Source organism: Mauremys mutica, chromosome 22 (genome assembly GCF_020497125.1).
Source record: "Mauremys mutica isolate MM-2020 ecotype Southern chromosome 22, ASM2049712v1, whole genome shotgun sequence".
NCBI lineage: Eukaryota > Metazoa > Chordata > Testudines > Geoemydidae > Mauremys > Mauremys mutica.
This window is the reverse complement of record NC_059093.1, coordinates 4,497,620-4,520,873: the sequence shown is the minus strand read 5'-3', so window position 1 is coordinate 4,520,873 and position 23,254 is coordinate 4,497,620. Positions and strand designations below refer to the sequence as shown.

The window sequence follows — 23,254 nt, the reverse complement described above, 5'->3', positions numbered from 1 at the left end:
ATCCTATTCAACATACTCATATATTATCTGAAAAAAGGGGTAAACAGTGAGGTGGCAAAATTTGCAGATGATACAAAACTACTCAAGACAGTTAAGTCCCAGGCAGACTGCGAAGAGCTACAAAAGGATTTCTCAAAACTGGGTGACTGGGCAACAAAATGGCAGATGAAATTTAATGTTGATAAATGCAAAGTGATGCACATTGGAAAACATAATCCCAACTATACATATAAAGTGATGGGGTCTAAATTAGTTGTTACCACTCAAGAAAGATCTTGGAGTCATTGTGGACAGTTCTCTGAAAACATCCACTCAGTGTGCAGCAGCAGCCAAAAAAGTGAACAGAATGTTGGACATCATTTAGAAAGGGATAGATAATAAGACAAAAAATATCATAAAACCTCTATATAAATCCATGGTATGCCCACATCTTGAATACGGCATGCAGAAGTTGTCGCCCCATCTCAAAAAAAAAGATATATTGGACTTGGAAAAGGTTCAGAAAAGGGCAACAAAAATGATGAGGGGTATGGAACGACTGCCGTATGAGGAGAGATTAATGGGATTGGGACTTTTCAGTTGGGAAAGAGACGACTAAGGTGGGGATATGATAGAGGACTATACAATCATGACTGGTGGGGAGAAAGTCAATAAAGAAGTGTTATTTACTCCTCCTCATAACACAAGATCTAGGGGTCACCAAATGAAATTAATAGGCAGCAGGTTTAAAACAAACAAAAGGAAGTATTTCTTCACACAATGCACAGTCAACCTGTCAGGGGCGGCTCCAGGCACCAGCACGCCCACGGGGGGCGCTCTGCCGGTCGCCGCGAGGGCAGCAGGCAGATTGCCTTCGGCGGCATGCCTCCCGCAGGCTGCCGCCGAATCCTTGGGACCGGGGACCTCCTGCAGGCAAGCCGCCGAAGGCAACCTGCCTGCAGTGCTTGGGGCGGCAAAATACCTAGAGCCACCCCTGCAACCTGTGATACTCCTTGCCAGAGGATGTTGTGAAGGCCCAAGACTGTAACAGGGTTCAAAAAAGAACTAGATAGATTCATGGAGGATAGATCCATCAATGGCTATTAGCCAAGATGGGCAGGGATGGTGTCCCTAGCCTCTGTTTGCCAGAAGCTGGGAATGGGCATCAGGGGATGGATCCCTTGATGATTACCTGTCTGTTCATTCCCTCTGGGGCACCTGGCATTGACCACTGTCAGAAGACAGGATACTGAGCTAGATGGGCCTTTGGTCTGACCCAGTATGGCTGTTCTTATGTTCTTACCTGTCAGAAGATGCCCTGACCACCATTCACTCCTGGCTCTGGGGTAGCAGGGCATGTTACTAAACAAGAGGAAGGGTCAGGTGGTTGCTGGACTGATACATGCCTGGTTCCTAGAGAAAAAAAGAGCTGTTTAGAAAGAGGGCACATTCTGTCATTGCAGTGGTAGCCTATGGGGATACAAACCAGCACTGGAAACATGCCTCCCACTATGCAGGGGAAACTCCACTGCCAGAACTAGGAGCTCTACTTCCATTTGGGTTGACACCATCATCAGAGACGCTGCAGCTGCCTGGACAGTGTGCTTTCCTTGATTTAACCAGCAGCATAAACCCCAGCAATGGGCCCAAGCTGCAAAATTAAAGGGGCATTTGGATCCAGGCCCATTTCTACCATAAACATGGACAGAGAATAAGTGCATTCATGCTACTTAATCCCCTTTTTATTTGCAGATGACAATTCAGACGGGACCTGAACAGCCTTTGAAATAATCCTGCTGTCGGGGAGTGTCCCATTCCCCTTCTGAAATGTGCCAAATAAACCCCTACCCAAGCACTCCCATTAATCATAGTGTAATACATCTTTTAATTAAAGAGTCAGGAAAGACAAAAAGCAGACAGGATTCCCCCCCGCACTGTTAGCGATTGTTCTTCATTAAACAATAGCAGGTTTCCATTATCCAGGGTAATTCAAGAGTGCAGTAACTATTGTCAAATGTTGAAGACGCCGCTGCACAAGTCTGATTTAAAGCAGCTATTTGGGCCTCAATTATTAATGGAATTAGCATGCTGTAAATCAGCGACAGGCACAGCCTCAGGTAAGAGCACTAAAGGAAATCATATTAGCATGGTATTTCCTTTCCTGGGGACCAGCCTCGGATTCCATTATTCACTTAGCACTAGAATGTCAATGAAATTAAAATGCTGCCTATAATCTGATTCCAGATCGGAAGGGGCTGGGGTATTTCTGAGCTAGCAGAGAGCCCAGAAACGTTCAGGTAACGGCTGCGTTCGCCTCGGCCCCTGTTGGATGTTTTAGAGAGAATGAAGTTGTAGTGGTGAACGGAGCCCGAGAGACAGACACTGTTAACCTTCACTTAAGAAAGCCTCTAATGGTGGGAGCGCTGGACAAAGCCAGATGATGAGATGGCAGCTGTTTTCATGTCCCTCTTCCTCCTTAATCTCTTAGTCTCAGGTAAGTTTATTTGCTAAAACCAATGCTGTAACCCACGCCTGCAAACACTGTGTTTATGTGTGTGTGTGTACACACACACACACACACACACACACACGAGTCTATACTCCCTACCTATACAATTAGACTAGAATATATACTATAGGGGATCATCTTGTGTGAACCCTGACAGCATGCAATGAATAGGTGACCCGATGGTGCTGCTTCCTCTCTGGCTGGTCCAATTTTGTGATATAATTAAGATGAGCAAGATCTTTGCAAGCGTTCATCTGACTAGGAGTCTAGAAAATGCCAGTGCTTTCAAGGGGTAAGCTACCAAAGTCTCAGAGATCTACAGTGTGCTAGGACATGCATGGTACAGATGCAGAGAAGTCTCTTGTGATGCATGTAGCAGCAACTGTCTACAGTATGTAACAGAGAAAAGAAAGGGTCCAAAAATGTAGTGGGTCGGTACCTTATTTTCTATGTAAAGTTCATCACCAGTTTTTCAGGCTGGGAGGTTTGTATGGGTCTTGTCTATTTTCCCTGAATTTTAATATCTCACTTTTAATGATATTCATTTCACTGAAAAGTCCCCATGTTTTTTTAACTATTTATCATCAGTTTCCCACAGGGTTGGACCAAGCCTTTGCACAAAGCAGCCGCTTCTTTTAGATCTCTTTGTAAATAAGACACGAGTTTCATTTTGGTTTTAATATTTCTTCTGACGGTTGAACAGGAGACTTTGCTAAGGTCAGGAATCCTGATTGTGCTGGAATCCCACCTCCGTGCAGGGCTGTAAATGGGACTCACTTCAGTTTCAGTCCATAATGTTTCCATAATTAGGGTTGGAATGCAGGCCAGTGGCATCACATTCATTCATTGCAACAATGGCGACAGGTGGGCGCAGAGTCTTAGAACCTTGACTCAAAGCAGGCATCCTACAATTGATCATTTTTAGTGCTGTCATTAACTCCATCGAGTAGACCTTTCCCCATGGAACCTGCAGAGAGATTTTACCTTCTGAGGTTGTGAAGGTTCCCTTTGAGTTTACAATTTATACACAGTGCATGTCTTATTAGAGAGAGAGAGAGAGAGAGAGAGAGAGAGAGAGAGAGGACAACTAATAACCGCCCCTCTGAGGATCTCAAGTCACTTTACCAACACCTCATGAACTCAGATAACATAGCTATGAGCATAATATTGACAGGCAGATGGAGAGATACAAGGGAAGTATCATTAGCTCCATTTTACAATGGGGAAACCGAGGCCCAAAAGAGATTAAGTGACTTGCCCAAGGTCACACAGCGACAGCATGACAGAAATGAAGCTCAAACCCAGGTGTCTCAATGCTCTATGAAGCCAGAAGATAGGTCCTTGCAGTGAGAGGCACTGGCCTGTAGGGTCGAGAAGAGGCAGCTTAGGTTTCAGAATCTATTTACGGTCTGGAAGAATTCTACAGAAGCTGACTTTGCTGCCTCTGTGGCAGGAGAGGGGTTGACTCAGTTTCCTCCCTTCATGGCAGTGGCAGAGATCTACAGAAATTCCTTGTGTATCTGCATGTATTAGACTGTGCTGCTCACCAGTCGCACTAGAGTTTTCTTCCTTCTTGATTTTGTCATCAGGGATCACCTGAAAACCAGTGCAATCTGTATGGGCAGGGAGGGTGCTTTGGCGGCTGTTGTCAGAGTAGGTCTTGTATTTCACTAATTCTTCTGCTCCTTGTCTGTGCGGTATTTTTGTGTTGGTTTGAGGATTTGGCAGTATCCAGATGTTTCCAGGGGCTGATCATCGTGGTTGTGAAATTATGCAGCAAGACCTGTGGCATGCATTGTACTCACTAAATATGATGAACTTGTGCAGGGTTAATGAAGACAGGGACCGTAATTTCACGGAAATCACATCCCATTCAGACAGACATTAAGATCCACCTACTGTTGTGTGGTCCAGAGAGAGCTAACCTAAGACAGGGCAATGAAAAAGGTATGCGTGTGTGTCTTTCTCCAAATTCATATGGAGAGCAAGCACTGCATGCTCACTCATTCCTGATGAGTTCAATTCTGCAAGCTGCTGAGGACTTTGGGCCAAATTTTAAAAGATATTTAGGCCCCCTACACCAATTGAAATTAATGGATGTTAGGCACATAAGCACCTTTAAAAATCTGCCCCTTTGGCCTGGAAATCAATGAGACTTAAGCATGTGATTTCCTTGATCAGGGCTGTGCACCTTGTAGGAATGTCCTGATCTGTATGAGAGAATTCAGCTGCCTCCCCACCCCATCAGAATCTATGCTACATCCTGCTGTACGCAGCATCACATTGGGATTAGCCTCTCCCAGAATATTGTGTGCAACTCCAAGCTGTGCTAAATTGATTTAAATGGAAGTTAGGAGCCTAAATACCTTGTGGATCTGGGCCAAAAAGCATGAGATACACACAGACAACACTGATTAACTGAAGTATCCACAGGTGGTGGTATGGAATAGAAAACAGGCTTATTTCCAGCCTGTTTCCATTCACATCCATCCCCCACTCGCCACCCAGAATGATATAAAGATGTTCCATTTCCAGGTGACCCTTCCTAATGATCATAAGCAGTGTGAATTATTACATTATATTACTACGCCCTGAGAAGTCACTGGGAAAACCCTTGTTGAGCCATTCTTGATGGATTCTTTCTGTGTCTGTTGCGACAGTGCTGACCTGGGATGGGTCTAACGCTCATGTGAATGTCACATTAGCTCTCAGAGGATTAATTTAGTGTTAATTAATGGTCACTTACATTCCGAATCTGTCTCTGCCATAATTAATCCTTCTCTGGCCAATTTGCTTTCATAACAAAAGTGCAATTATTTTGTAATTTATATATCTAAATAAACCCCCATCTTCTTATTGGGTCTGTTTTCTGAAAGATTAAATGGGGCGGGGTGGGAGGGAGGGGAGTCCTGAAGTTGCTTTCTCTGCTTCAAAATGGATAAAATCATATTTTCCCCACTTGCAGTGTAATTAGACTGTGGAACTCATTGCCTCATGATGTTATGGAAGCAAAGAATGAAGTAAGATTCAAAGAGAGATTAGACTATTTGGTGGATAACAAGAATATCCAGAGTTAGAATAATTTATACTAACAATAAAGCATATTGGATGGGAGATAAAATCTCATACTGCAGGGTTTGATCCAATCTCTAATTATTAGGGACAAGAATGGGACTTTCACAGAGGGCAGGTGATCACACATCTACCTAACCCTTACCTTCCTCTGAAGCATCTGGTGCTGGCCATTGTTGGAAACTGGATGCTGGATGAGTCTGCTCTGGTCTGGCAATTTCTAAGCTCCCTCCCGAGGCTGGGCAGCTGATGACAATATCTCCAGCTGGAAGAATCTTATTCTCTGGGCCTCTGTGAGAAGCAATATCAGCTCCTGGAGGGAATGCTCTGTTTCATGTCACTGTCCAGTGCCCCCTCGAGCAAGCACTGGGAAGAGCGTTGGTGAGGACTGCAAGGAGCTACGTCTAGTCTTCATCAGCTGGACAGAAGGAAAGACAAGCAATGGGAGATTGCACAGGAAGACCCCCACATTGAAATGGGCTGGACCAGATTCTTACCAGATGTCAATTGGCGAAGCCCTGTTGACTGCAATGGAGCTACACCAATTTAAACCTGCTGAGAATCTGGCCCACTGTATCCCAGAATGTATCAGTGAATGTCCTGGTTGCATTACAGGTTCTGCTGGCCAGGGGAGAAGGGATCCCAGTTCACAGTAGGTAACATTTAGTGTAATTTTATCTCCAGGGTCTAAATGCTGGCGCTGACTTAACCAAAAAGTGGGGTCCCTCATCAGGCAGCTGTGCTCATTGCATGGGCATTCTAAAGCCCAGACCCAAAAGGAGATCCTTATGGTCAATATGCAGCATCTCCACTTGCTGAGCCCAAAGGGAACATCCCTTGGACTGCACCACTAGGAACAGTACTGAAAGGGACTCAGGTGGGAGCTGTCCCCTCCTGACCTGAACCAGTAGGAGCTGCAGGGAGTTGGTCTCAGCTGGGAACCCTATCCCCTGGCTGAGCTGGCAGGAACCACGGTAAAGGGGGTCTCAGCTGGGATCTTACACGCTGCTCTTATTTAAATTACAGTTTCTGCTGGGGGGAGGGCCCTCCCGGGGTGCTGAACAGGCAAGGCTGCTCCTGAGAGCATAGCTAGAGAACGAAATGCTCATTTGGCTTACAGCTCTGATGAGATCGAAGGTGACTATTCCACGACTCACGCCAGGGCACCTACAGCATAGTCTCTAGCATTTTGTTCTCAGTGACATTGATAAATCATAGAAATTGCCGCCTCTGGCGGCTAGTGACACCACATGCTTCATAAAGGAATGGGTATGAGCAGGCCTGGTGTGCGGGAAAGGAGATCTCATTTACAGTTTCCTGCTGGATCTCTCGTACCTTCAGCAGCTCATCAAAACAGCCATCAAAAGCACTGAGTGCTCAGGCAACTGCATGCGCAGGACACTGCAGATTAGATTTCATTCACGCGCATTGGCAATTTACTTCAGCCCAATGAGTTGGTGAGGCTGTGCTCCCCAAGGTCTGGCGAAGCTCGTGAGCAAAATATCGTTTTGCATTTCAGAGGGAACACTCAGAAATGTGTCACTTCCAATTGCTGGTCTTCATTTCTCCTTTACCTCCCCCTGTATCGCTCAGAGGGCCATGGAGTCCTGTCGCAGGACACAAGCTGGATTTCCCCCCATTCCCAATGAATCAGCCCATACAAAAATAAACCCAGCCTCAGCAGCAACAAGCTAACAACTTTTCCTCTTCTACCTGCCAGGTCTAATTACACAAATTCATTTGTTTTTCAGGAAGCTCAACCACAGATGCTCAACGGCCCAGAAATTCTACTTTGCATCGTCTGACCAGGCACCTTTTACTGAATTACAGCAAGGGAGTGAGACCTGTCAGAAACTGGTCAAAGGCCACTACCGTTTACCTTGACCTCTTTGTCCATGCTGTGCTGGATGTGGTAAACAGAATCTCAAGCTCATTTACAACCAGTGTCCTGCTGTTCATAATACAGTAGAATCTGTTAGTTGGAGACTGGAGTTGACTGGATGCCAGTGGCTGTGTGTGATGCTTTTCAGCAGAAGGAGCTGTCTGTTTATTGACAAACCACTTTGCTCCTGCTCCTTTTAAATAAGACTTTCTGGGATTTCAAAATGCTAGAAAGAAGTTTTTAAAGTGACCCAGTTGATTTAATTCAGGCTGAGAATAAGTCTAAATAATCCTTGACAATTCAGTTCAGTGAAGAAATATTTTTTAACAATAGGTTGTTTTGAAAAAGGTTGGACAGACAGACAGACTTTTGTAAATCCTCTATTTTGATCAGTTTCAATGAGAACAGCTTTGAGGGACTGAGGTCTAGGATTTACCAAACAGCCTAAAGGAGTCCAGCATCCAAGCCGAATGAGATTTGGGTGTTAACTTCCTTAAGCTGCACTGAAAATCCCAGTTTTAAAGCTTCCCTTGCAGTTCTGGAAACCCACATTCAAACAGCTTTGTGCTAAGTTAAGAGAACCAGGAAGGGACATTTTAACCAAGAGCTCACAGCAGACGGGCTACCATGTAATAAACATTGGCTTAAGGGCTTTTGGAGAAAATTTGGTGTGTTGGGGTATCAGAAAATGATGAACAGATACAGATGGGGGAGAGTTCAGAAACTTAAGACCGAGTTATAGGGAATTTGGAAAGAGGGGAAAAGAATGGATAGAATGAGCCCCAATGTGCTGTGTGTGTTACATATAAGTGCCCAGTGCCAGTGAGAGAGCAACAGATGCTCTATGCCTTTTCCGTTAAGAAACCTCCGCTGCCAGACCAGATCAGAGAATCCTAACGCTTGTCTGTTACCGGGATAGGATGTGAAAGTCACTGAATCACTTGCTTCCATTGGTATTTCAGGGTCTATTGATCTTATGGGTACTATTAATACCATTGCAGGGATCAAACTCAATAGTCACAGCATATCACCCCCTGGTATTTCAGAAGCAGAGCACAGGGGGAATAATTGCACCACATTCCCTGTTATGGAATGCGTATGGGCTGGTTCATTGGGAATGGAGTTGTTACACAGGTTACAATTTCCTGCAATATCCCTGGAAGAAACTTAACTATAAGCAAAGTAAAATTGAGCAACCCAATGACACCGTCCATCCAGAATGAAACACAAGTAGTAAAAGAAACAACAAAAATAGCCAGTGTGATTTAAATTTGACTTATAGAATTCTTTCCTTTTTAACAAGCTAAAAATGTTGTTAATAGCACCGATTGGGGGAAATATTAGAATATGAATTTTAATTTTGGCAGTGTCTGTTTAAGCACAGTCAGAAGCTCTGTGCAATCAAACTGCCTCCTCAGACTACCTGAGCCACTTTGATATTCTGGAAGCTGCTGAAATGTGTTTGAGGAGCAGGCAAGTGTATTAACATAGGCAGAGCGTGGGCACAGTATTAATTATATGAAATATGCTACATGAATTAACAAATAACTACAAGCACTGTAATTACCTCTTATATTGCAGCTGTTTATTTCCTTGCTGGTGCTCCGAGATTGCATTTCAGAGGACGTAAAGATCCAAACGTTGGGTGTAGATCAAGGGAATGAGGCACACTCATTTTCTAGATGTGTCTAGCACATCAGAATCTGCTTCCTCCCGCCTTGGACCTTCCATCATCCTTGTACAAGGAGAAAATGGAAGAGAACAGAGTTGGAAAATGCCTTTTTTGTTACAGTAACTAAAAGGAAGAGGCTCTAACGGCAGCTCTAGTAGGGTTTTGCTTTTATCCATCTTAACTGTAATGAGTCCCTCGTTATCTTTTGTACACAGTAGGAAGTGGTGAATTATATAGCATGTAGGCAAAGCTTTCACTTTCTGAATTCATCATCTTCACTCCATTAGATGCCAACTAGCGGGGTTTGGGTGAAGTGATTACACCAGACCAGGAGGAGAGCAGTATATTTCATCAGGGTCTTCTCTACTTTTTTGGCTATAACAAATGCATGTTCAAAATATCGGTATTCATGGTATCAGATAAATCTAATCAGAGACTTGGCTCCAGAGCCAATGTCATCAAGAAGCTGTAGGCTTTAAAGGGTTTGATGCAGTAGAGACTTCAGCAGGTGCACATAGTAATAGACGAACTGTTCAGCAACCATTGTTTCGTGTGAAGAGCTCTCACCCCATCTTCATCACTGCCTCTGACTTCTCTTGTGATCTTTTGCCTCCTGTTTCATGTACATAAAAGACTAGTCTTGTCTGAGAATATCAAGTTATTATGAGTACCTTGGGGAAATCTGATTAGGGAGATAATCTAGTCAACGGAGAAGAGTTCCAATTTGTTTATATTGAGTTTCGTCAATTCCGAATCCCAGATACCTTTGTATTCCACTCCATTGACTAGAGCCTCCCAGACAGACGCTCAGGCATCTGTTTCTATAGTCTGCCGAACTGGAGACAATAAATAAGAATGTGTGGGAATTATCTGTATATTTGCTAACCACCAATTTAAATCTAAGTAGTCTCCCTCTGTTAGGAAGACTAATGAATTCCAATTCTCCAAAATATCCTTTGCTTTTAACAAGCAAGATGGAAGGTAGCTGAAAAAGAAAGAGGGAAGAGCTGTGAATAATACCACGAGAGAACCAATTATGCCAGCCAGCTGGCATTGAGAAACTTCTTGTTTCACTTGACAAAAAGATTCAAGTTTTAGCCTTAGATGTCTTTTTTCCTCCTCGCTCACCTTGGGCCCCTCTAACACTGGGATATCTGTCAGGGCCAAATGGAGAATCTAGCAGTAAGTGTAGGATAGCCATCAACAAACAGCTTTTATGGTAAGAACAAAAGGAATAGACAAAGGTGGTGGCACCATCGTGGCAGACAGCGAAGGCATGCTCAAGAACTATAAGCATTAGCAGAGGTGATGGAAGGAGTGGACCCACAAAAGGATGGGGTTGTCCAGTTGCTCCCCTGTTTTGTGGGCCTATGGTCCTGCAGTTGATCATTTTGATTTAAGATGTAATAAAAAAGGATTAATGAGGGTTGAAGGTGCTTTAAATGTTGCTCTCTGCAACAAAATCAATATCTTCAAGTCAAGTTAACTGTGGGAGCAAATCTCTCGTGCTGACTAACCATTAGCTGAGTCCCTCCCTTGTCCAAATCGGAAACTGGCCTGACATCTATCCTGCATAAGACTATTACTATGGGTCATAATAGGCAACTTTATCAGGTGAGCCAAACGGCAGCCTGCTCCCCCTAGGCTAAGGTCATCTAACCTGGAATTCACCTTTTACAGATCACACATGTTCATAGGATCATAGATGTTCACTGCGTGGGGGAAAAAACCTGTTAGATCACTGAATTCATCCTTCCAACAGACAGATTATAGTCCCTCAGGAGAGGACATATTGGATATTCAGCCCTTACAAAGGAACTTAGCCAAATGGCCAAACAAAAGGTTTAAATTATTTTTTCTTTTGTATGCATAAACGAAGTCCTGTCTCAGGTGCTGATGCAGGCCTCCCCCTAGAGGACATCATAGAAACAGGTCATCCATATTTTGTGCAAAGGTGTTTGAATAGGGCTGACTCATTTCTTCTCAATGCAACTTTTTGTGCGACGATCCAAGGATTCTGGAAAGCATGTTGCAGTTTCTTTTTCATCTCCAATGATTTCCTAAACCACTTTTTCCAGAGAAATGAGCTTAATCCACTTTCAAGGTGGCATGGATATACAAATTCCAGGCTCCGAGTCCGCAGCAAACCCAAAGCATTCCTGCTATTCTCTCTTATTCCATCAAGATGGGAGTCACACTTCATTAACAACTAGTGTCTTTCTTCCATCTCTTTTGGGAGAAATTTGATCTCCTGTATTCCAAAGGAGTCTTCTTTCTTCAACTTGTGCTTTTGCTCCATCCCAAGATATTAGTAATTTGAGAAAACCTTTTGCCTCAAGAATTAATAAGGCCTTGAACCTAGAAACAATTATCTATGTGCCCAACTTGAAGCGTTCGAGTAATGAAGCAGCGCTGCTCACATTCCTAAACTTAAGCATGTATTTAGGTGTGTCTGCATTCTACCACAGTACAAATAATAGAACCAGAGAGGAAAAATAAAATATGCTGAATCATTACAAAGGCAGGGAATTTCTATATGTCATAAAAAATACACCTAGCTTGAGGTCACACTTCTGTTTTATGAGCAGGAAAATCCATACACACAAAGATTTAACACAAATGGCTGCATGTAGCAGCTGAGACAACTGCCTTTGAAAAATTATGAATATCCTGATTACAAATACAAGCTCAGCCTCATATTTTTAGCCCTGGATTTGCTGAGAATATGGTATTATACTTAGCAGCCTGATTAATGTCACGGTAACTAATTAGGGTGCAAGAGAGAGAGACTGATGTTTCATTTAGAGTGTCAAGTGCAGCCAAATACTATTTTATCAAAGATAATTTACTGTAGTGAGGATTGCACAGACGCAGATGAACAACAAATGGGAGCCGCAGGCTGGCATGAAGTGAGGTGATGGCCAAACAAACCTCAGGATCCTTCTCTATGGCTTGGTTTTATCAGAGAGAAATGTAAAGGGATGCCATCAAATTGAAATCTAGTCAGTTTAAAAAAAAAAGAGCTGAAAGTCTTCCATAAGCTCCCCCTGGCAGGCCTGGTGATTTTACAGTCACAATTTCTGTTGTTTCTTTAGCTCTTCACACAACAAAAATAATATGAAGGAATCGCAGGAGCACAACTGAGTCCAAAAGAAAGGTGTTTACCAAATATACACAGGGCTGGTTTCAATGGCTTCTAAAACACAGAACACACTGAGCACCACTGAAGGGCTCACAAGCTATTTAAAGAGTTATTATCCTATTCCTACACACCATATTTTCCTATTTCATAAATGTTCTTCTATCCCATTTTACTGCATGGAAGCCTCATGCAAAGCACCGGAGAAGCTCACTAGCTCAGGTCCCATTCTTGCCAACAGCTGTTACTAGACACATCACTTACAACAGTGAGAAATCCTGGAAAAGCCAATGGGACTGTTCCTGTCGCAGATATTACATCTGGGAGCAGGTGATTTGCAGCATCTACCTGATTATAGACAGGACATTTTTGAAATTGATGATATACAAAGAGTGGGAGAGATTTTCAAAAGCACCTAATGGATTACGGCACAAAACCCCAATGACTCCCAATGGGCAAAATGTACAAAACATCAGACTAAAGAAATAATGAATAATACTTATCTAATTTCTTTCATCTAGAGCAACCTTAGATGTTATGTGTAACACCAATGGGTACAGCAGAGCCTACCCTTTCTGAGAGCAGCGTGATTTTTAAGTTGTCATGTCTCTTTATGATCCGTTGAGTCAGTTATGTAATTTGTTGAACATTTGATTTTGTTTCCACTCTCTACAGGATACACAGAATCAAAAGCTAACAACAAGCATTTGGTTTCGGCAGGTAAATGAATATTTTCTTCCCTAACTACACGTGATGCTGAAGCAGAGAGAGAACCTAATTGCTTTGTAGCATTTATTATACATTACTTTAGGTTGTTTGCTTTCTGACTCAGTTAATATTGTAATGATCAGTGCAGAGTGCACCTCCACCAATAGATAGTGCTGTATCTTAGTGCTAAATGTCATCTTGTTATTGTACCCATCTGGGTGGGTTTAAGGGAAAGAAGTTTGGAGTCTTGCAGGTGTGTGTTGGAGTTGATACTTTTAGTGTCCCTGTAACAACTTTGAGTTCTGAAAAAACTGAAAAAAAATCATTCATAATGAATAATGCGATAGGTTTAGCCTCTTCCTTTTGTGGAATATCTGACTGTGATCTTCTCAAAATGTATTCCTTTGATATTATTTGATAACATCTTGGGGGATATCTTCCAGGGGTCAGGGCACATTCACCTGCAGTGGGTTCTATCTCCTACACCAACTCCCTTCTTTCCTTCCCATGTGGAATTGAAAAAAAAAATCAGTCAGGTGTTTTAAACGAGTTCTCCACCATCCTCAAAAGCATCAGATAGGATAGATGAACCAAACATACACATGTAGTGCTGTTCAAAATATTTCAAAATGTCAGTTAAAAAAATGCCAAGTTCAAATTTTCTCTCTCTCTCTCTCACGCGCACACACACACACACACACACACACACGAAAAAAAAAGTCCTTTTCACATTTCAACCCACTCTGGACACAGGCAAGTCTCAGAGATTGCAGACTCTGAGAAATGCATTTTCTGAGCCAGCCTGGCCAGGGTGAATGAGATGGGGATGTCGGAGCTGAAGAGGAGTGCCTGCATCAGCACCGATTGTACAGACTCCTGGTGACAGGTAAAGCCACTGTGTTCTGCTGAGAATATCCATTTTACACACATAAAAATCTATCCGGCAGGAAGCAGAGTAGGACTCACTGCTACCTGAGCCGCTCTTTCTTGGCCATTAGCACAGGGGATCAAGCGATTATCACATTCCCAATGCAGGGATATTTTCTGTACCTACCATCCCCTAAATCGTGAAGTCAATGGTTCAAACTCACTGTGGCACCTCAGTTAATCGGCCCTGCCAAGTCACAATATGGGAAACCACCTGGGCAGTCACACTCTCCATTTTCCCTCCCACAGATGTGGAAGGATGAGTTTCTCACCTGGAATTCCAGCCTCTATGATGGGATCAGGGAGATTTCCCTGCCACTCAGCACCCTCTGGTCTCCAGATATCGTCATCAACGAATTGTGAGTTTGAACTGGGTCAGAGTTTTACTGCACGCCAGTAGGTTGGGGTGGGTTCAGGTTTTCTTGTTGGCTGATCAGTGCAAGCTCTGCCTCTGCCCACAGCAAGAACAAAAGGCTCCATCTGGGGGAGGAAGGGGGAGGAAGAAAAAAAATCTTTGTTTCTAATGGCTCTGGACTAGCTGTTTAAAGACTTTTCAGGGGATGGATTAACAGTCTGAGTTGCAGGTGAGAGACACTTAGCTTCTGTGGACCAAGAGATTCCAAACACACCAGGGTCAGCTTGGTGCTTCATCCTTCTGAGCCTTGTAAATTGAGTGCCACAGGCACTCTCTGTCTGATACTTAACCTGGTCCCCATAACTGTACTGCCTGGGCACCTCACCATCTTAATGGTTTCATCCTCGCAGTACCTGTGGGAGAGAGGCAGGGTGCTGCTTTTATGTCCATTCTACAGACGGAAAACTGAGGGGTAGAGAAACTTCCGTAGGTCACACAGGGTGAGCAGAGAATTGAACCTAGGCTCTGCTAAGGCCCAGGCTAATGCCCTGGCCGCTGGACCACCCTTACACCTATAGTGTCACATGAGAGCTTGGAATCCTGAGCTTCTGCCACTCTGCTTGGACATTAAAAAAAAAACCTCACTGCCTGTATCCTGTGCAATGAACTAGTCGGGTCTCTTTCCCCCACCCTCCCTGTGCAACAACCCCTCCTGTTCTGTACAGCGTGGACGTCAGCAGGTCCCCCGATCTCCCCTACGTTTACGTGAATGCTGCTGGGACGATCAAGAACTACAAGCCCATGCAGGTGGTGTCCGCGTGCAGTTTGGAGGCGTACGCCTTTCCCTTCGACACCCAGAACTGCAGCTTGACCTTCAGCAGCATCCTGCACACAGGTGAGCATGACAGGACTCCGCCAGGGAGTGTGAAGAGGAACATGACTAGCATGTGTTGCAGGACCTAGCCCAGGGCTGCCCAGGGTAGGTGCCGCACTGAGTGCTCCCTCTGGAACGCGGTGCTGGTCTGGTGCCAGCATCAATGCCAGGCATTGCCTAAGTCAGCAGGCGAGCTGTATAGCAGCAAGGTAGCCAGTTCCATCTCACGCTGGCCGTTGTAAGTCTGACTCTGCCTTTACACGGGCTCCCCTAGAGATCACCCAGGCTGAAAAGTGACCAACTGCATCTACAGTGGCCACAATCAAGATCCCGCGGCATGGAGAGACGGAAAAGCCAATCGAGGGATATGGGAACGGGTCCCCTAGGGCTCCAGTCAGTACAGGCAGTGTCCATACTGCAAAAAGGAGCAGTTCAGTCCCTGAGCTGATGGGGCTCGTGCCATTTCCAGGGGCCATAGAGAAGGCCAGTGAAGCTCCTTTCCCAGCCCTGTGGCCACTGGCAGCTCGTGGAAGAAATGGGGTGAGACCATCCCACGTTCACAGGACTCCCTTCCCCTGAGTCCCAGCCCTTTGTTTGTGTCCTTCTCAGTGGAGGATGTGGACCTCGCCTTCTGGAGAAGCCGGGAGGATATTAAGAACAACAAGAGGTTGTTTCTGGATGACGGTGAGTGGGAGCTGCTCTCCGTGCCCTCACATCCCCGGGTCCTGCACAGGGAGACCGGACGCTTCGCCCAGATTCAGTTTAACGTAGGTATCAGCTATTTCTCCTTTGCTTCTAATGCGTGGACATCTTTCCATTTGGCACCTTCCACTTTCCCTCCTTTTCTTCTCTTCCGCTCAGTGAGTTGTGCTGGGATTCAGAGTCTTTGAATCCATCACGAGCACATGGGCTCTGCTGTGCTTCACGTTCTCCCTAACACACGACATGCTGCAATTCCCGGCTATCGATGGGTTGTGATCCACTGGCAAGTGGGCAGCTGCAACATGGAGGACAAGCCAAGATGAGGGTGTTAGCAAGGGGGAATGCAGGTCATTCTGTAAAATTCCCCGGTACCAGCACTGGGGATGAGGTAGACAAGAGGGGCACAACCTGCTGGATGCTGGGAACATCCCTGGTTGGATCCCACACGGTCCAACGCAAGAGGCAGGGCTCTTGGAGATCAACCTCCAAAGCAAGTCAGCATTCACATTCGCCCAGGCTCCCTGTCCGTCGGGCAGGGCAGGGAGAACTCCCAGACAGAAAAGTAACAGATGCAGCCTGAAAAGAGGAGCTCAGACCTGGTCCTCGAACACTCCAGCGAAGAGAAAGTGAAATTTAGACCAATGGTGAGGTATGGTAGCTCTGATCTAGCACCTGATCCCGGTACAGCGATGGCTACCATACAGTGACCTACTGCCAGGATCCCCAGCCAAGGGGGCATAGGTCTGAGGGGAACCAAGAATATAGTCCAAGTTCACATGCTTTTGAACAGACCGCAAAATCTTTTTATTTACTTATTATCATCATCATTACTGTGGGGTGAAAAATGTTTCTCTCAATTCCGGACCTTGACTATACCGTGACAAAGAATAATGGACTACCCCGGTCCAGAGGGTTATGGCTAGAAGCAGCACTCTGTACCACGTCACGCCACAGGGGCTGGTCAGAGTAGAGGTCAATGAACCATACTGGCCCAGGGCCAACAGGTCAGCCCAAGTAGGGTTGGCAGGGTGCAAAGTTAGGAGCAGAACAGAGGGGACCAGGAACCAAGACCAGGAGTGGGGCCGGGGGCAGGGCTGGAGTCAGGAACTAGGTGCAAGGCATGGTATCAGGACTGCACAGACAGACTCCAGGTGATTCCCCTGTCCCTTAAATAGCAAGCCTGAGCCAGTCAGGGCACTCCGTAGACTCCTCCAGCCAGGACCTCCATGGGTGGGACAGCCGGGGTGCTTGAACCTGTAGAGCGCATAGGCTGCTGTTCCCTTCTTTGCCAGAGCTGTTGAGTGGCCATGTGGACACAGCAGCCGCCCAGGAGCCAGCAGACCCTGCTTCCAGGCCTGCGGATCGTCACGCCTATACACACAGCCTTAGGGCTCCAGATGCTAAGGTGGTAACTGTGCAGTACATGGATAGAGCGGCCAGTGTGGACACTGAACAGGGCTGCTGCAGGTGCTCTGCCCCACCAGCATGGACACTTGCATCGCTCATGAAATCGCCTGGCAGCTGTACCTACGTTCCAAGCAGCAGCACTGAGGAGACAGCCTGTGGCTCCCGTCTCCTCGCTGGAGAAGGCTGGAGTGGAAGCAGCTAATTTGTCCACACCGCTTGCTGGAGGACGAAAATGTGTTTTTGTTTTGATGAGCTTCTTGACTAAGAGTTAAACACCTCATTAATTTTAAAGATAGCAGCCTGCGAACATTATTAATGCCAGAGCAAATAATGAAGAGCATTTAAAGGGAAAAACACAAAGAGAAACAACTGCAGGGTGGGCTGTGGATCTGGCACTCAGGTGAAACACACCCCCATTGGGTGGAAGCAGCAAATGCAACACTCAGGGTTTCGAGACCCCCAAGGCCTCTCAGAAACTTATCAGACCCCCTGGGCCCCAGGCAGCAGGCTGGACAGCTCCCCAACTGCTGTCCCGCCGTCCCCAGTTTCCCAGCAGGTCCCCCTTGCTAAGCACCACAAACTCAGCCTCTCTCCCTGCCTTTCATACACCAGGGCGAATGCAGAGGCAAAGCAGGAACCTGGTGATTAATCAGACCTCGCACAAGGATCCTACTAACAGTGACTGAGTTTAGGGCGAAGGTTTGGTCTGGGGGGTATTTTATCTGACTTCAGTGGAGTCACTTGCAATTTACCCAAGTGTCTCCGAGAGGAGAATCAGGTCCAGTATGGCTGACCTTAATGCACTCACAGAACCCCCTTACCCGACTGTTCAGTGCCTTGGAAGAACTGCTCACCAGTCAGGGGACGCCCCAGACTGTCCTCGTAACTAGGAAACTGCCAGTTTTTCTTGTAAAAAAAATATTTTTGACAGAAAGTGGCTTTTTTCAAACTTTAGAAAACATGGAACATTTCAACTATTAAAATCTTCCAGGTTTTCATAAAAACCAACCATTTTCAGGAACAAGATTTCAGTGTTTTTAATCCAAATCCCAAAGCATTTCAGTTTCTGGTTCCAAGTTTTTTTTGTTGAAAAACTGAAAATGTTCCAGGGGGAATTTAACATTTTTTATATATTTACATTCCTGCAAAAAATCATTAGCATCTTCCCTCCAGTGCCGCTGGTACTGTACCTGGAACCATGGGGGAGCAGGCAGTAGCCTTGAGCAGCTGTAGCCTCTCTGGTAGCTCAGACTCTCTCACTGGTGCTGAGACCCTGGAGTGTGGCTTGCCCCATGGAAATCCAGCGCCTGTCCTGGCAGAGTGAATGTTACATTGAGTTAGTGCTGAGCCATCTGTTCTTAAGTTACCCAATTACTTGCATATCCCCTCTACGTAAGCAGTCCCCACCACAGCAGCCCTCTTTCCTGCCCCTGTACCTACAGTACAGACTCACTGCTGCCTTGTTTGGTCCCAGCAAACCCATCACCTTGGCCCTTGCCCCAGGGATGTGCCGGGCATGTCGCAAGGCTCAGGCAATGTTTGGAAGCCAGGGCTGCTTTCAGCAGGGGGACCAGACAATTGTCTTGGCAAGGATGTCAGTTCTGAGCCTGGGACCCATTCCAGCAGCCACAGCAGGACACATTCCTCTGAGCCTGGGCTAGAGCAGAAACACACTGGGGTCCTGGACAGCAGGAAAATATGTGGACTACAATGACACTGAGATTCAGGGGTATGCCCTGGGAATCTGGGGATTGAGGGGCAGCACTGCACTGACAGGTAGGGGTACCTCCCATCCCCCCAAGAGCAGGAGAAGGGAGTTGTGCCCCGAGTCACTCACACAGGAGTCCATTGACCCTGGGCACTGAGTAGGTCTCATCAAATCAGCCCTGCGCTACCTGACCAGCTTTCCAGCCAGAGTCACCTTTGACTCCTCACTGCCCTGGTAGCCCAGGTGAGAGGAGAACATTGCAACCTTCCCGTCTGCAAGAGAAATCGCAGAGCTGCGGGGAGAGAATGTAGCAAACTTAGCGGCAAACCTGTGTCTGGGTGTCAAACTCCGTCTGTGCCATAAAGACAGTCATGCAAAATTAAGTGCTGGTGGGGTCTGCTATCAAGGAGACAATTCATGCCTAACCTTGGGTAATATTCCATCTCCAATGTGCGGCTGCTGTACACGCTCGGAATGAGATTGATCTCCTTCATTAACATCAATGGGCTGCAAATACCTTTGTGTACTTATTATTACCTGGCTTTAATGGATAATGAAATTGTGGCATAATATTGCTAACACCTGAAGGGTGTCTAATGGAGAACACAACTGAAACTAAAGTGCTTTCCTCCCTTTGCTGGAGCATTTAAAGGCATCAAACTCCTTAGCCTATTAGAGAGGATAGGATTTGGCTGGTGTAAGATCTGCAGAGAGTGACTCCCAGCTGAGGCCAGCTCAGCATGGGTCCTACCCACCTAGCCAGGAGGAGGTAACCCCAGCTGACTCCTGGGGCTCAGTGAGAAGATCTGGGGTTTATGTACCACCCGGCTCCTGCTCTGAGCCTTGGCTCAGGTAGCACATAGGATGCAGCCACAGCACGTCCCACATCTGGCTGGGGGCTCCACTGACTAGCTAAGCCTGCCCTGGTGTCTGGCTACCAGACCCACGGCAGTGAGCTTGGTAGAAGTCTGTTGTATTATGCTGTGGGTGAACCTGTGTGCAGGACCCCAGCCAATTACAGTTGCTTCTCTCATGGAACTCATGCAAGTGTCCCCCTTCTCCTTCACCCTGCAGGAAAAGGGTGAGATCCAGACTGTGACCTCCACGTGGCAACATGAGCCACTGGGCCAATGCTTTGCTCTTCAAGAGCACCACAGTGAGGAGCCTGGTACGACTGGCCAGAGAGAGACATGCAATGAGATCAGTACTGCTCAACACACTCAGATGCAGAGCGGGGAATGGGCTACCTAGGCTTAATTTCTTCCCTCATGATTTTCATTCTGACACTCTGAGTGGAACCAAGTCTCACTAAAAACTGTTCTCTTCCTTGCAACAGTTTTTTAATGGGAATCATTTCCTCATGACATGCTTTGACACCCGAGGGTTTTGATTTAAAAGTTTCAGGTTCCTTCTGATCCATTTTGGCAATGGTCAGACTTAAACCAAACCCAACAAGTTGGGTTCTATCCGCAATGCAGATAGATTTGGAAAAGTTCACTGGACCCAGAACTGATCACTCCACCACCTAGAAACCTCACAAAGGACCTAGTTACAAACCCATGAACTGGAGTCTCAAAAATGTCATGCCCGGTGAGAGAGAGCAAAACATTTGGCTTCAAGTTTTCGGTAAAAGTTTGCAGGGCCCTAAACACTGTTGCATGAACTACAACTGATTGTGTTCTCCCCATTTGAAGCCCAAACTAGGTGAATTCTCCTGGCTAGAGGTTTTGCAGCAGGAAGGTTTGCACAGCTGCCCCCAAGATGAATGGTAGGGAGGCGGTAGGTGGGTTTGTCTCATTACTTGGATCACAAAGATGGCAAAAGCAGCCATTCTTGGTGTTTGGGGATGTCTGCTTCTGTCTGAATCTGCAAAGCCCAGAGGCAAAGGGATCATGTGGAGAGATATAGGAATAAGAGTTCCCCAAACTCTTGCCAACCTCAAAAGCATTCCAGGTTTGTGGGGAGAAAATTCAAGCTGGTTGTGAATTCACAAAAGTTTTGGCCACAACTATCTTTGGCCAATGTAACAATCCCTCGCTCCTGGCCCACCCTACACCACTTAGGTGAGTGGCATGGAGGAGCCCCCACATCTCTCAGTGCTCTTACGCAACAGGTCTCTGCATCTTAAAAGATGCTAAAAATCACAAGCCCCATTGTTTTTAGGTCACACTTAGAATTGGCGCTGACTTCTCTTCTCCACCCCAGGTTGTTATCCGAAGACGCCCCCTGCTATATGTGGTCAGTCTGCTGATCCCCAGCCTGTTCCTGATGGTCATTGACCTGGCCAGCTTCTACCTGCCACCCAACTGTGGCACCAGGATAACCTTCAAGACCAGCGTGCTGGTTGGCTATACTGTCTTCAAAGTCAACATGTCAGACAAGCTGCCGGGCACTGCGGTCAGCACTCCCCTCATTGGTGAGCTGGGTTTGGCCAGTGCATCTTGGACGGGCTGGGCTGTTATGGTAGGGACTCTGTTCTAAGGGAGCATGTAAATCTGCAAACACTAGAGGTCAGAGATGGTGAAGACTCATGAGTTTATTCTATCCAGCCCAGATTCATTCTCCAGACTAGCGTTAAAATGGGCAGACTAGGGCAGTAATGGGACATCTGCCTTGGTCTAATCTAAAATTCCATGGTCTAATCATTCTCACTGCAGGGAAATGTTGACGGACATTCACCCAGCTCTTCCCTGCTGACTATGTGTCTTACTCTGACCAGATGGGGCCTCCCTTGGGTGCCAGTACTATTCTTCTTCTTTAAAGTACTTGTTGCTAACCCTGATTTGACGTGTGCATCCTCCGGCAAACGAATCTCTGGGAAAAGAACTACAGTGCCGCTGACACCCTGTGTGCACTGCAAACCCTCCTGGCATCACCCAAACACTCATCCTGCATGGCTCGGCTAGGCGCTCAGCAGCATGGTTGTGTCAGATTTTCAGCCCAGAGTGGACTGGATTTGTATTTCTCAACCACTGTGCTAGCTGAAACCAGGTTTATGGAGGGTAGTGATTTTTTTTAACACAGTGGATGCACAGCTTGCATGGCTGCGGTAAGAGGGTTTGAAAATGGTTTGAAAACACTTCAAAGCCCCAGTGTGGGCAGAGCCTTAGGATATGTCTGCACTGTAATCGGGAGCTGCAATTGCAACACGTGTAGACGTACCTAAGCTAGCTTTCACCTAGCTGTGAAGTTGTGGCAGCACAGGCTAGCCCCACAACCCAGGACCCTAGGGACATGCTTGAGTGGCTAGCCCATATTACCACCATGGTTTCCTGACTGGTGCTACTCAAGTTAGCTTTGCCCTAGCTAGATCAAACCTAGCTTGGGTATGTCTACATGCTCTGCAGTCACACCCCATGACTGCAGCATAGACACACCCTTACAGACTATTTCAGCCATTGCAGTTTGGTGTCCTGGTTGCCTGCCCCACTCAGTAACGTTCCTTTCTCCTCCCTCATTGCCTCAGGGGTGTTCTTCACGGTTTGCATGGCCTTCTTGGTTCTCAGCCTGTCCAAGTCTATCCTGCTAGTAAAGTTCCTTCATCTGGGGGAAGACCCTGTACGGGAAAGGCTCTTCTCCGGCTGCTGCGTGGGCAGTGCCTTAGACAGAGGCAGCCCCGGTGAGAGACCCCAGGCTCCCAGGCTGCAAGCAGCTGGTGACATTGCAGGTACATGCAAGGCTGGGTTTTCGGCGCACTCTGTGCGCATACAGCCCCCTGAACTGCTGCCTTGCTCAACATGATTTGTTGTCATTGCAGGTCCCGTGCTGCATGGGAAAGAGGAGGAAGGGAAAGGAGAGGGGCCTTGGAAAGTGACGAGCGCCCGGAAGGCCCCAGTGGAGAAGATCCTGGCAGAGCTCCTCCTGATCAGCTCCCAGCTCCGTGCACTAGACTGGGCCAGCAGACTAGAAGTTAACTGGCTCACGCTGTCCTACAGGCTGGATAGACTGCTGTTCTGGGTGTACGTCCTGACCCTGGGGGCGTATGCAGTCACACTCTGCTCCCTGTGGGTGGTCTGGAGCGCCCAGTAATGCTAGCGGGGGCATGGCAAAGTGAACATCAGAGATGCAGATACATTCAATGCTGGTGGGGACTGGCTGGGCTCACAGGGGCAGGGAATGGGCTACTGAGTGTCCATCTCTTGGGCTCCATATCCAGGTCAGAGGGGTGAGCTGGCTCCCTTGGGGATGGGAGGACAAGACTTTCCCCCTGTAGGGCATCATTTCCAATCTAGAGCAGGGCCTAAAATCTTTACTCTCTGCCAATGATCACGTGGCCCATCGGGACCGAACCCCCTCACCTTCTAGCTCATACTCCAGGAG

General features: G+C 46.6%; 1 protein-coding gene across 1 annotated transcript; it reads left to right on the top strand.

Annotated features, from left to right (window-relative positions):
• The first annotated feature begins 2,424 nt into the window (after positions 1-2,424).
• Positions 2,425-22,963, top strand: HTR3B (5-hydroxytryptamine receptor 3B). The gene is made up of 9 exons (XM_044996720.1): positions 2,425-2,473; positions 7,312-7,472; positions 12,929-12,973; positions 14,138-14,247; positions 14,969-15,138; positions 15,727-15,884; positions 21,140-21,350; positions 22,401-22,601; positions 22,692-22,963. Exons 1-9 carry the CDS (start codon positions 2,425-2,427, stop codon positions 22,961-22,963), a joined length of 1,377 nt encoding a protein of 458 aa, XP_044852655.1.
• The last annotated feature ends 291 nt before the right edge of the window (positions 22,964-23,254 follow it).